The sequence below is a fragment of the Mixophyes fleayi genome, chromosome 10, assembly GCF_038048845.1.
Source record: "Mixophyes fleayi isolate aMixFle1 chromosome 10, aMixFle1.hap1, whole genome shotgun sequence".
Lineage (NCBI taxonomy): Eukaryota > Metazoa > Chordata > Amphibia > Anura > Limnodynastidae > Mixophyes > Mixophyes fleayi.
This window is the reverse complement of record NC_134411.1, coordinates 22859042-22874024: the sequence shown is the minus strand read 5'-3', so window position 1 is coordinate 22874024 and position 14983 is coordinate 22859042. Positions and strand designations below refer to the sequence as shown.

At 37.6% G+C, this 14983-nt stretch overlaps 1 protein-coding gene across 1 annotated transcript in view; it reads left to right on the top strand.

The window, feature by feature from the left end:
- CCDC73 (coiled-coil domain containing 73) overlaps nt 1-14983 on the top strand; it is a 63986-nt gene that overhangs the window by 27462 nt on the left and 21541 nt on the right. The window contains exons 8-11 of the mRNA XM_075187480.1: nt 920-999; nt 10535-10663; nt 11869-11928; nt 12477-12581. Coding sequence (XP_075043581.1) covers nt 920-999; nt 10535-10663; nt 11869-11928; nt 12477-12581 — 374 coding nt within the window. The remainder of the gene's footprint in view (nt 1-919; nt 1000-10534; nt 10664-11868; nt 11929-12476; nt 12582-14983) is intronic.

The window sequence follows — 14983 nt, the reverse complement described above, 5'->3', positions numbered from 1 at the left end:
GGGGAAGGCTGACAAATTTTAGCCTGGGGGGCAAGACTCGACTCAGCTACCTATTAGGAACATTTTAATGGAAAAAAAATACAGGTGGCCCAGTATGCCAGCCCAAGGTAGCCCACTATTGGTCCGGCCCGGGGAGCAAATGCCCCCCTGCCCCCCCCAGCACAGCCTACCACTGCCCCAGGCAAAGCAGTGCACTGGAGCCCTACCTACACAACCAATCACCCACTTATGTACAATTAGTATGTGTACGTTGTTTTCATCAAGGTCAAGATATGTATTCGCAACAGCAAGATCACATGTACAGATAACGGCTGATACAGAGGTGATTAGTCCATCTAAACATTTTAATAAAGAGAGTTTGAAGGTTCCGAATAAATCTCCCCAAACAATGTACTGAAAAGTTGGCAAACCTATGGGGCCCCACAAGTATATATATATGTATACTTGTGGGGCCCCCGGGCAACTGGCAAGTGTTAAGACGGCTCTGTCAGTTATGAATCCTTACAATAGCCTCATGTTTATCCATTATATATGTTTCTAGCTATATAAGGCAAATTGTATCTTACAATCACCTTTTCCAAAGTACACTTATGTAAACAATAGCTAGGGGTAAATGTATCAAGCTGAGAGTTTTCCGGCGGGTTTGAAAAGTGGAGATGTTGCCTATAGCAACAAATCAGATTCTAGCTGTCATTTTTTAGAATGTACTAAATAAATGATAGCTAGAATCTGATTGGTTTTTCAAACCCGCCAAAAAACTCTCAGCTTGATACATTTACCCCCTAATGTGTATCAAAGAGTCCATTGTTAATAGACTTTTGGGATAATCCTAATACAATAGATAGTATCAACTACTCTGTGTATGTACGTAAATAACAGTACCAATACAAGTTTTACTTCTTAATTATGTTTTCCTCAGTACAGGTTGCGATCCAAAACAATAAAAAGCTGAAATCTGCAATTAATCAAAAAAAGGTTGAAATAGATCATCTAAAAGAGGTAAAAGAAAAATGACGTATGAACGTGTTAGAAGTGGTAATATTTAGCATGGGTTTAGTCATTTGCTTCCGTTCTGTGTTGTGGTCATTTTATTGCTCATAACAGGTAGGACGTGTCCTGGCGAAAATATATTAGTAATTATAGTACATATCCCAAATCCTAGCATTTGGCAAGAAAATTTAGCTGTATCTTATGCCTTAATCATATGTACATAACCTGTATATTCATTACACATCCCACTTCATCACATCTGGCATTTTCAGGGAATAGAGAAAAAAAATACTCTTTGCTGTTCAAGAATTCCCCACAAGGAGGAGGAGTTTATGTGAATATGTCACTGACTGGGACATTCTGCTCTGTGAGTGATTTCATTTTACATTCCAGTGCCTTCTAACCTATTATGTACAAAGGACATACCCACGATATCCGTGGGGCCAGATCGCGTTGCTTGGTATGGTGCAAAAATAAATATCATGAGTGGGTAGAGTGAAAAGCCATAAAATATATATATACACGTGGCGTGGGCTAATGTCCACCGCAGAATTGCCCTGTGCCAAGTATACACAGCAACTAGCAATTTTAATAATCCAGAAGACAGCATGGCACTGCACATATGTTGAATTGCTGGCACTATAGGCGTGGTCATGTTGTGGTATAACTAGAGGGGCCAAGCAGGACAGACCAGCGCTTAGTATAAAAATATATTATGAGCCTATAAATTCGAACAAAATTGCAAAACTTACTGTCTCATTAAATTGGCTTAAAACACGTTTTTATTAAAGCAAAGCACAGATTGCTGTCCTTTAATTGTTTTGTTGTTGTTGGTGTGGGTCTTCTTTGCTGAGGGTGTAAACAATAACCCTCTTCGTATAGCTGCTATTTAAGTCTGGCACCTTGATATAAACTTAGTTTTTGTATTCAGTCCCTAATTTTTTTTCTTTCTTGTTTTTGGCCAAGCAGAGCACTGCTAGTATAATTATTTATTGGCACAACTGATACAGTCATACCCGGGCACTGCTGATATAATCATATCTCGCCACTGTTGATATAATCATACCTGGGCACTACTGGTATAATAATACTTGGACACTGCTGGTACAATAATACCGAAGCACTGCTGGTATAATCATACCGGGGCACTGCTGATACAATCATACCTGGGCGATACTCATATAATCATACCTGGGCACTGCTCGTACAATTATACCTGGGCACTGCCGATACAATCATACCTGGGCACTGCTGGTACAATCATACCTGGGCGCTACTGATACAATCCTACCTGGGCACTGCTGATACAATCATACCTGGGCGCTACTGATACAATCATACCTGGGCACTGCTGGTATAATCATACCTGGGAGCTACTGATACAATAATACCTGGGCACTGCTGATATAATCATACCTGGGCGCTACTGATACAATCATACCTGGGCGCTACTGATACAATCACACCTGGGCACTGCTGATATAATCATACCTGGGCGCTACTGATACAATCCTACCTGGGCACTGCTGGTATAATCATACCTGGGCGCTACTGATACAATCCTACCTGGGCACTGCTGATACAATCATACCTGGGAGCTACTGATACAATAATACCTGGGCACTGCTGATATAATCATACCTGGGCGCTACTGATACAATCCTACCTGGGCACTGCTGGTATAATCATGGGTGGATACAGCTGGTATAATTACATATGAGGAATGCTGGTTTATGTTGGGGTGCAGCATGTTACTCCAGACATAATCATGTGTTGGCTGACTGCTGGTATAAATATATGCATTGCATTTCTGGTACAATGTGCAGGGCTTAATGTGGAGGTGATTTGGTCTATACTGATCTACCCACTGTTACCATCCCACAGTCATTCCTGGGTTTCTCCACTTCAGACATTCCCACTGCTAACAATTAGATCACCTCAATCGGTCACTTCAGGGAGTCAGGAAAAAGGGTCCCCTCAGTATATTCAAAGAGGGCCGAACTCAGCCGCTAGCTGATGAAGATGTTCTACTCATCTGTATAATATGGGTCAAATATTTTATCTGGCTATCAGGCAACTGAGATTGAAACTTCTCACTCCCAAAATTGAACCCAACTTGTTAGCCCATGTTTGGGTGGTGGTATCTCACTAGCCAAATGTAGGTTAAAGGGCAACTAAAACCCCCAAATTAAATCATTCAGCTATGAATCATAGATATAAAATACATTGTTCAGTATTAAACTGATTTTCCACTTCAACTTTCAAAAAGTATAATATTAATCATCATAATAATCATCGAAGCAATTAATTTGTATGGCCCCTCAGATTCAGTGTCACCTGACCTAATTGACATAAAAGACATACATGAAAGCAGTAAGCACACCATTAAGCAGAATAATACATACATGCAATGCAATTAACGGAACAATTTGAATGCAATACAAGAAAATTCTGCATCAAACATGACAAGGGACAAACAAGGCACACGGAGGGTGGAGAAACATGAGATGTAATGTTGACAGAGCCCTTCCCATGAGAGCTTGTCCTCTGGGGTGGAGTGAAAAGAGAGAAGGAACAAGTTGGACAGTTAAGTTTGTGGTATGGACCAGGTGATAAGAGTATAATAAGAAACAGAAAAACAGAATAAGAACAGATGACAAGAATGTAGAATAATAGTAACATGCAGAAAATATGAATGTTATGAAAAGTTGGAAAATACTGAAAAGTAGGGATGTTTTCAGGGACAAATATGTTCAAGGGAAGTCTTTAAAAACTGAAAATTTCCCTGGAAATTAAAGACATTTGGCAACTATATAAATACATGTTTTAATCTATGCACTTGAAAATCCGTTAGTTTTTTGCACTTTCTGATTTGCTATGTTCTTCGATGCATTGCTCCTGTATAACTCAGTGGATGCTTGTACTTTGTGGAGAATTATAGATACTTCTTCAGTTTGTTATTGGTGATATTTAATGGTTTATTTCTGACTTTGTATATGTACGCTTCTTGGTTAATTTGCTACTTTGCATTTTGTTTTATTTCAAACAGATTTATATTGTGTGGATTTTTCGGTGTGCCCGACACATTTCATTTATGTAACCTTTATTGTCAGCTTATTAGCATCATTTGTTTATCGGAGATATTTTAATTATTATTTATTTTTATTGTCTTAGTTTTACCAAACATCGAGTTACACTTTCACATGTTGTTTACATATGATTGCTTTTATTTACAAAGCATTTGTACATGGTTAGCCATTTTCCCATCATGACATATGAATGATAGATTAGATTTTAAACTGAAGTCCTTATGCTGATAATACTATATTGTTCGCATCTACCTTAGTGAATGGGAAATCTGGTGACATGACTGGGGATTTTCAGGGCTGAAGGATGGTGCAAGGTTAGTGCTGGGTAGAGGTATATTTACAAAACTGCGGGTTTGAAAAAGTGCAGATGTTTCCAATAGCAACCAATCAGGTTCTAGCTGTCATTATGTAGAATGTACTAAATAAATGATAACTAGAATCTGATTGGTTGCTATCGGCAACATCTCCACTTTTTCAAACCCGCAGTTCAGTAAATATACCCCCCGGGCTCTAATTTGTGAATTCTGACAACAAGCGAAATTCATCAGAAGTTTTCATTGATTCATTAAAGTTAATAAATGAAATACAATAAATAAAAAAAGTTCAAAGATGTTAAATGAAAGAAGAAAACATCATGTTTATTTCATAGCTGTAAAACGGCATCAGACCTTGACTGAACTGCACATATGTAGTATGCCTATACGTGAGAGAACTAGTTCATTACATTTTGGGCTACTAGAGCCGTCCGGTGCTTCTTCCACAACTCTATCCCTCCACTGCCTTAGAGGAATTCAAACAGAGCCCAATGGCACAAGCTGGGTGGTTGGATCAGTTCTAAGATGTAACACCCCCACAACACAGGAGATCTTGGATAAGTACCTGGTTATTTATAGCAATGATCCTGCTCTCACAGTGGGATCAGAGGTAACATCATAATTTAGTTATATTGCTTTACCAATTCAACAGCGCTGTACAGAGAATATTTATCACTCACATCAGTCCCTGCTCCATTGGAGCTTACAGTCTAAATTCCCTAACACACACACGGAGTAGGGTTAATATTGTCAGCAGCCAATTAACATACTAGTATGTTTTTGGAGTGTGGGAGGAAACCAGAGCACCTTGTGGAACCCACACAAACACAGGTTCCACAAAATGGGCCGAAATGCAAAATATAGACTTGACCTCATATGTCAAACTCCCATTGTCCCATAGATTGTAAGCTTGTGAGCAGGGCCTTCTCACCTCTTAGTCCGTTTTACCCAGTTTGTTTATTAGTTTACTATGTTTGTCCCCAATTGTAAAGCGCTACGGAATATGTTGGCGCTATATAAATAAATGATGATGATGATGATGATGAGCATACAAACTCCACATAGCTAAGGCCATGGTCGGGAATCAAACTCATGACCCCAGTGCTGTGAGGCAGAAGTGCTAATAATTGAGCAACCGTGTTGCCCATACCTGACACTCTCTCTCCTAACCTCACAAAGCCTCTTAAATGGTTTGTCCACCCTCAGATGACTTTTAGGGCTAGATTTATTAAACTGCGTGTTTGAAAAAATGGAGATGCTGCCTATAGCAACCAAACAGATTCTAGCTGTCATACAAAATGACAGCTAGAATCTGATTGGTTGCTATAGGCAACATCTCCACTTTTCCAAACCCGCAGTTTAGTAAATATACCACTTAATGTATTGTGACCGGCTAGGGGAGCCCGGTACCATCTCCTGGGGTAGATGGTGTTTATAACAGCCGAGAGACTTCACAGGCTGGCCTCAGACAGTTTTATTCAGTAAAAAACAGAAGAAAACTCCAAAATAAACACCTTACCGTCCTGCTCTAACTAAACATAGGTCACTCCTGACAAAACAAAAGAGGTTTCAGCACAGTAACTTACAGGCAGATATCAGGCTTTCTCTCACACAGACTTTGCAGCACCTGTCCAGGCAGTGAGAGACCGACTGAACTGAGCTGCAGCCTTTTACCTGCACCATTTAGATGTAACTCCTGTTTACCAGCAGAATCACTGGGAACCTGGAAGATCCGGTTAACAGGCCTATTGAATGGAGCCTGCCCTCTCTCTCCATCCATAAACCCCAGGATCCTTTTCTGGATTTTCAATGAGCCTATAGCAACTCACAGATACTGTAAACATTCTCCTAGGGTTTTTAAAAGCAGTAGGTATGGAACGTTGGTGAAGTATACCTGTTTTCAAACACCAATCCATTGACTTTGTCACAGTATTCACTTGTACATACCCTCCTGCAACCAATATGCAATTTGTGGCACTTGACCTCATATATCAAACACCTATTATCCTATCGATTCTATGCTTGCGAGCTGGGCCCTATTACCTCTCTGTCTGTAATACCCACATCATCATCATCATCATTTATTTATATAGCACCACTGATTCCGCAGCGCTCTACAGAGAACTCACTCACATCAGTCCCTGCCCTATTGGAGCTTACAGTCTAAATCCCCTAACATACACACAGACAGACATAGAGAGAGAGAGAGACTAGGGTCAATTTTTTTTTGGGTAAAGCACTACAGACTATGTTGGCATTATATAAGTAAATGATGATAATAATAATAATAATAAACTTCCACAAATACATTGATTGTTTTTAATAATTTCCCTTATGTGCTTATCTGCTATGTATTGCTATCGGCCAGAATTGTTTTCCCCCCAAGTAGTATACCTGATATCTTTACATATACAGTGATCATATTTATTTCACATTTCATCTATATCATCTTGCGAGCAAAATATTCTCCACTATATAAAATACATTAAAACTCTTTCAAAACAATGTTTAGTTTGCAGGAAACAAAAAGACATCAGCTGCCATTTTATGCCTCAATAACAGGTCCTCGTTGCAGGACTTTTCCCGTATCTTTTGGGTTCATGTGGGAATAGGTTGCTTATGTGTTTTGCTCAGATGTATAATCTATGGATCATATCTTTGCTATTCCAATTGCTTTTGTAATCCTATCGGTGAATTCTGGAATAGGAGCGTAGTTGAGATAGCAAATCGATTTAATGTACAGTACAAGATTCAAAGCCCAAATATAATATTTACATAGTTACCCTTAAAATTAGTAGTGCAGAAGGGGAAGCATGCATTTTAATTATACATGAAATTATACATGCAAAACAATATATGCATCATAGTTAAAGTTTTAGTGAGTTAATGTACTTTTGTGCAGAGAATATATCTAGTGGTAAGTAATGCTGATGTTAAAACAGGAGTGTTATAAAGAGGGAGCCCTGTATGATAACATCTTTGGAAATATTGGCTTATATTCTTCAAACATCGAAAACTATATTCAGAGTCAGAAAGTTGTTTTACTTAAAGTTGATTCTGATAGTTTCATATCTGTATATCTGCTCAGTACATAATAATCTCTATTTTTGACATTTTTAACAAAAATGAAGCCAGTACAATATTTACAGAAGTACTGTGGAATGTTCTAAGTATATTGTCTCAATAAAATGACTGCCTCCTCTAAGATCGTGTTTGTTACTCTTAAGACCTGGACTGGATTTTTGGTCACCTTACAGACTTATTTTTCTCACTCTGAAACTTATAATGTACACAGTTGCGTACAAAAAAAGGTAACGTTGAATAGTTTGAACAAAGTGCTTATGATTTTTAGCTATTGGACTATTTTAATTTTTCTTTATATCGTTATTTGATTTTGTCCAGAACAGTTGAGCCACAGGTCTATGATAAGATGGAATTCCAGTTTTGTGGAGAAAAGTTAAACAGACCAAACTTTGTGGCTAGATAAAACTATTACTACACTAAATGCTTGGTTACCACTGTGGCATTATGCGGAATTCTTGATACTATCGTCAAACAGCATTCATAACCTCTGCTATTCGTCTGGGTGAATGTCAGAGCACTCAAGGAGAGAGAGATATAAAACAGACTACCCCTGTAAGGGAAAGGAGAGGGGTGAGCAAGAGAAGGGTACAATATTTATGGCCGAAGAATCTATAACTTATTCAAAGAGATGAAAGTATCTACTGTGCTTGGAGCTTTTCATTAACTTGTTTTCTAAAAAATGTCATCCGATACATGCTATATATACTATACAGTCTAACTCCAATAAATCTTTTATGTTTGCATTGATAAAAAAAAAGAGCAATTACGTAATATGGTCTATGAAATTAATTAACGACTAGCAGCCTATTAACTAAGCAGTACTAATCCTTAAAGCTGCACTACCACCTACTGAAGACGCTTTACTAGTGTGTTCTTTCCATTAGCTGGAGCGAGCGCCTTGCAAGTTTTTACTGCTGATATTTCCTGTTCAAATGTTTTTAACTTTTGTTCTCCTACATTATAGTTATAAACTGGTGTGCATGCAGCTATACCCACGATGGGGGAATTGTGGTGTTTCTATAGTATAAAATCACGTCATTGCAATGCACGTAGGCTTACAAGCAGTACCTTAAAAGGGCAAATGTCTGGAGTTTGATAGCATTGTCATCCCTGCTTGGAAGATGCAATAATTTGCAAATATAAAACTTGTTTTTAAAATAACTATGATATGAAATAGGATTGGCATCCTAGGAGAGATATATAACTTGAAACATTATAAGGCCAGTGCTATACTAGAGATGGTAGAGGGGGTATATTTACTAAACTGCAGGTTTGAAAAAGTGGAGATGTTGCCTATAGCAACCAATCAGATTCTAGCTGTCATTTTGTAGAATGCACTAAATAAATGATAACTAGAATCTGATTTGTTGTTATAGGCAACATCTCCACTTTTTCAAACCCACAGTTTAGTACATATACCCCTAGGAGTTTGAGAGAGTCATATGTAGCAGGTAACAAAGGGATCCATTGCTTTGAAATCATAGAATTTGTTTGATGCAAGTGGTGTAATTTTTGTTAAATGATGTCAAATGTAAAAAAAAATGACGGGTGGTGAAAAAAGCTCAGAGTTCTATAGAGCTAAGTCTAAAACAAGAGAAAACAATATATATAGGAACCAATTACGGCTAGCAGAGGTTTTGACACCATATTCTACTAATTCAGGTCTGCCAGAATGGTTATTCACCAACAATCACTATTGGCTTCAATTAATGGTAGTAAAGAGCAGTTATCCTCAACCCTAGTCTTCCGGAACCACTAACAGTGCATGTTTTCCACTTCTCCAGTCTAGAGCACAAGTGGATTATTAGGGGGCTATTTAATAGACGGCGGAATCGCCGCAAAGCCCGCGATCGAAAAATATTACCGTTAATACGGTAATATCTCGCTGGATTTCAGCTCGCGGCTCCCTGGTAAATTACCATATTAACGGTATTTACGCGCAATATTACCATATTAACGGTAATATTTTTCGAGCGCGGGCTTTGCGGCGATCCCGCCGTCAATTGAATACCCCCCTTATTGTCTTATTCATACTAAAAGCGCCACATATGGTGCTAATTATTTTCACCCGTGTTTCCATTTAAAGACCGGTTAACCATCGTCTTTTGGCAGTTCCTAAGGACCAGAGTTTTGAGACGGTGAACTAGAGTAGATCTGCCACTGCTGCAGTTGCATTCATTGCAAGAACACTGTTGTTGGCTAATAAGAAAATTAATGTCTGATTAAATACACATATTGCAACAGTTTCTAAATAAATTTACTTTTCTATGATTTGCTTGTATTAGGTGCAAGTGAAATTGCATTTATGCTTGGATCATAGCATGGCACTACACTAGAAGTACATTGATCTGTGTGCAAACTCATTGTGTATATACCCACTAAGGGTTACAACGAGTGGTTACATCAACATTATGTTGTCATTCATGATAATGGCTCATCAATTCCAGTGGCCCGTTTCAAAGCAGATCTACTGTACATGTTCAAATTCCACTGAAATGAATGGGCCATTGACATAAATGGAGCCTCATAGCATTAATTGTTTTTCCCACACATTAATATCTGTTAATGTGTGATTACAGAAGGGAGTCCATGGAACTCTCTCAATGCAAAGCAGTCAGATCGTGGCTAGCTTGGGAAACCGCTTCTGATTGGTTGAGTAGCTAAGGGAAGTCCAGGTTCATTCAGATCAGTCATTCTGAAGCGGATGACATGTTCCGTTCCGGTTTTTTTTCTCTTCTAATATTATGTAGTTTGCAAGAACATCATGTGGATTAAAAGTAAGAATATTTCCTGTGGAATGCAAGACAAATTCTATTGGATTACAAATTTTCTCCAGTGAATTACAGATTAAGAATATTTCCCACTGAATTACAAGAAAAACTATTTTTAAAAATAAATAATTTGGGGTTGCAATCGCGTTTATATTTTATTAACATTCTATTACTATTTAATTATGTTGCTACTAGGTCCAAAACTTAGAGGCTCCAGGCCCAGACATGTTCATTGCTTGGACATGACACTTTAAACTAATGCAATTGTTTTCTGACTTCCTTGAAGGAGTTAAATACATTGTCTTCCGATTTCATGAACTATAAAGTAACCCATGGGCTAAGAGCAGGTGAGGAGAAGTTCAGCCTCTTTGAAAAAGAACAGCAACTGAAAGAGATGGAAGAAAGACTTCAAACGGTATGAACAGAAATGTCCTTTCATTACGCAGCTCATGCTAGAATCTCAGGCATTTAGTATGATGTGTTATTAAAACATACTTCTAATATTTTTTGTTTCTAATTGATTGCATCCTTCCAATGATGTATCCACTTACGTTTCCATGGTATTTGCAAACTGAATCAGTTCTGGTCTTTCTTGAATGTTTAAAGCTAGACTTTCATTGTAGATAAAAAAAAGATACTTTTTACTTTAGTGAGATATTTGCCAAGAATGTTCTGATCATTTTCTTATGTCCTTAAAAACATGTTAACAAGTTTAAGGGGGAAAAAAGGAGAGTGCAAAAGTTCAGTTACTTAAAAGCACACTCCCCCCCCCCCCCCCCCCCCCTCATATTTAAACATCACCCTCTTATAATTTAACTTTTCCTGATTTTTTCCAGTAAACTCTTTGTATGACCCTCCTTGAGGAATGAATTAGCTCAGGGAAAGTGAATTATTGTAATTTCATGTGTCATATTGGTGGAGTTTTTAATATTAAATACATTGATTTATATGCTCCTTACTGTTGGACAGGCATGTTTATGTGAATCCAGCAATCCACGGAAAATTGTTGTTAACACTTAGGGATAGATTTTCTACCAACCAATCAGAGCGTAGTTATCATTTATCTAGCACATTCTTGAAAATGCTAACTAGAATCTGATTGGTTGATGTAGACAATGTCTCCACTTTTCCTTTTTAGACGTTTTAGTAAATCAACCCCTTATAGTGCTAAAAATCACGTTCTCGGTATTAAAGGTGCCAAATCTTCCTGCAGCAGTTTGTATATGGCATTAGCACAGCTTTGAAATAATTCCTTCAAATACAATTTGTTGTCAAAAAAATACATTTCTATCTTTGCTCAAAAGGTATATATGTGTTTTTCTTGTAACATTTGGCCCCAGTTATTAGGATCTCGCCGCTGTGTTGAGAGCTGGCGTTGACTTCCTCTGTACTTTAGAGCGATTACTGAACATGTTGCAGTCAACGCTTCTGCATAAAGCGAGGATTGCTGACACCAGGATTACATTTTAACAGTCGGGGTGTACTTCCATGGTGTCAGTGATACCTGTAATAGGCACCTTTCACTAGGTAAATCGCCTATAATTCTTTTAAATACCAAATGTATTATTTTTATAATCCATTATAGAAATATTTAAGTGGTGATCATTTATCATTCGGCAGGAAACAGAAATAAACAGGAGGATCATGGAAGAAAATTTGGCAATGAAAGAGGAGAAACAGGTAAAAATCCCAAATATGCGGGCACAGGATTGCTTATGTCATGCGGTGTCCTGTTGTTTATACCAGTGTTACAGTGAACAGTCGTTTAGAAGTTATAGCTACATTTAAACATGGTTTTATCCCCATTGTGGCCACAGAAATTTAATTGCTCTATTAACTCAACATAATTTCAATTTTCACCTAGAATAACATGTTATTGTTAAGTCTAGCTAATTGATTGTTATTTTTTAAAGGCACAGTGGAACTGCATATGCAGCAATTCCAAGTCAATAAAATAAAAGAGCGACCAATTATCTCTATATTGTTTTTTGGAAACATGAATATGTACTCATGAGAGTATCCCTCTGAGGTTTTGCTGTTTATTATAATCTTTTTGAATTTCCAGATCTATATAAATAGACGGATCTGGGTAAAACATATGGTCATTACAGTTTGACAAAAGCCCACTACCATCGGCATTTGTCTGTATGAAAGTTGCACCTTATGGAATATTGTTCATGTTTCTTTAAAATGTATTTTATAACTCGGTGCATTTTATGTTTTATTAGGATAATATGAGAACCTTGAGTAATATGCTGACATTAGTACAACGGCACAATCAGACCATCATAAGTGTGGAAAACCAATTGTCGGCACTCAAGGAAGATTACAAGGTGACATAACCTATCCACGTTTTAATACCTCGCTAAAGTCATTAGGGGCATTATTTCTGTGCGTTCTATACACTATGAACCTGTGACCTCACCTAACTGCAAAGTGATCTCACTTGTAGCCAGTTAATTCATGCGCAAATAATGGTTTGACCCACAAAATGACTGCCTCCCCTGTGTATAGGTGACAGGTGCATTTTAAGTCATCAGTGAAACAGTGATCTATTTTCAGAAAGGCTTTGTGTCAAACTTGTTGACTTTAATTGTCTATTTTGATTGAGGAAGAACTTTATTGTGAAGTGTGCCTTGACTGAAAACTTGCAACTTCCAAAACATGAGTAACCAAAGGGGTGTACCAGCCCTAAATGTCACCCAAAGCATTCAATATTAGATACCCCCAAACCCTTCGTACCTAGTTTTACGATAAGCATTCATTGATTCGCTCCTACAGTGACTGCAGCGGGTCACAAATCGCTGTGTGCTTCCTCCTGTGGTCACTATGTCTGGAGAGTGGTAACTGACAGGGGGTCTGAAGAAGTAACTCGAAGGGGGGTTATTAAATTGACTAAAATATACACAGGTTTGGGTTTTTCAATGCTGCAAAAAAAGGGGCAATCATGCGCCTCTATTTGAGCAAAAACAAATCTTACATAGAGATAAACATATAGCGCATACTGTCATAATGCAAAAAATATTAACCCCTGCAAGGGTTTTACACCTCTGTGACCAGACCATTTTTTATACTTGTGAGCAGTATGAGTTTCATTGGCAACTGCACTTACATTTTTCAATGTACCAAAACAATTATATGCCCTTTTATAGATATAAAGTAGAGGCCTTCCTTTAGTAAGATTAATAAATATGTCACCTTTTATTTTAAAACCATTCGCTAGGGAAAATGAGACCAAAAATTACAAAGAAATACACTTTTCCAGAATAATTTCCATGGGTACTGTTACATATTTAGAGCAATCCCAGGACATTATGCATGAAATGTGTTTGTTTAGTCCTCCTGTGTATATAAATACCAAATATATGTACTCTTAATCAAGGTCTTAAGGAGTTCTAGAAAAAGGGATATGTTTCTGGTTTTTTATTAAGTGCTTTTCCACTTTTGGACACCAAAGCATTAATATAACCAGCCACCCACCCGCTGTGTAACGGGGGATGCCTCCCACTGGGGTACGTTAACCGTTAACTCCTCCTTTAATAGAGATCTATTGAAGAGGTCTGGACAGATTGACTGATCTGCTGTGCATTTAATTTCCCGGCTCCAGGTAAGGAAGAGCCTAGGGAAACCACACATTGTTTGAAACGCAAGTTGAACGCGCATAACCAAATGTGACACGAAAAATCCTTGTTCCAAGTGAGACCATACCTGTTTGCGTTTTTAGCTAGCATTGTGGTGCATTTTTTCCAAAACTACTTGTTCCATTTTTGTGAATTTGCAGCATTTCAATGCATTTAAAACTTTACAGTCATATTTGAAGCACATGTTAAAACATGTATGTGTTTAATATGCATTGTAACTTGTGTTAGAAAATGTGTTTTAATGTAACCTGTTCTAGTCCATTCTAGATAAAAAAAAAGAAATGTATTCCAATATCATTTTTATGATGCATTTCACAGTTTACTTTTGTAAGTGACAGGCGATATGAAATATATTGTTCTACGGGACAGTTTAAATATTGATTTTTAGAACGCATCCTTTATTCTCTAAAAAAAAAAAAGAACTTTGCGAAAACTGTTTTAGCTCAAGAAATGTCCTCTGTAATTTCTGGTCAAAAGAAGTAGAGAGGATTTTTGTTACATTTTATAATTTCATACTTGACTAGCCGCTCTGATGTGAATCCAAAAAAATAAAAGCAAGGACTCATAAATATAATTGATCCAGTGTTTCATACATTGACAGCCATTGTCTGTTAGAGCAGTGTTTACATCTTGTTAGAGGTTGGAAGCGGTTCATTGTCATGGAGGCAAAGCCTTTTATCCTCACAGCTGAGAAAAAAATATGATTAAACTAAAAATTCCAGAGAAAACCTGAATTGTGTGTGAACTGTTACTGTTGATTCATACGGAATTACCTCAATTTATCAACGTGACAGCACAGCTAATGTTGAGTAAACGCAGGAATAAAGCCTTCTTCTTTGGCAGTGTTGGAGTCGTGATGTACACCGCTCGAAAAACACTTCTGAAGTGTCTTCATATCCCGTATGTTTTAGGATATAAATGCAAATATTACATGTGATCATGGATGTTTCATTATGCAGATAGTTCACATGGCCATTACGCTTTGCATTCCATTAATAAGTACACAGAGATAATTTCAGTTATTGCCTATTTCTTTACATTATGCATTTTCATTATTGCACGGTGCTACATTTCAGATTTCCCCGCGCTTTATA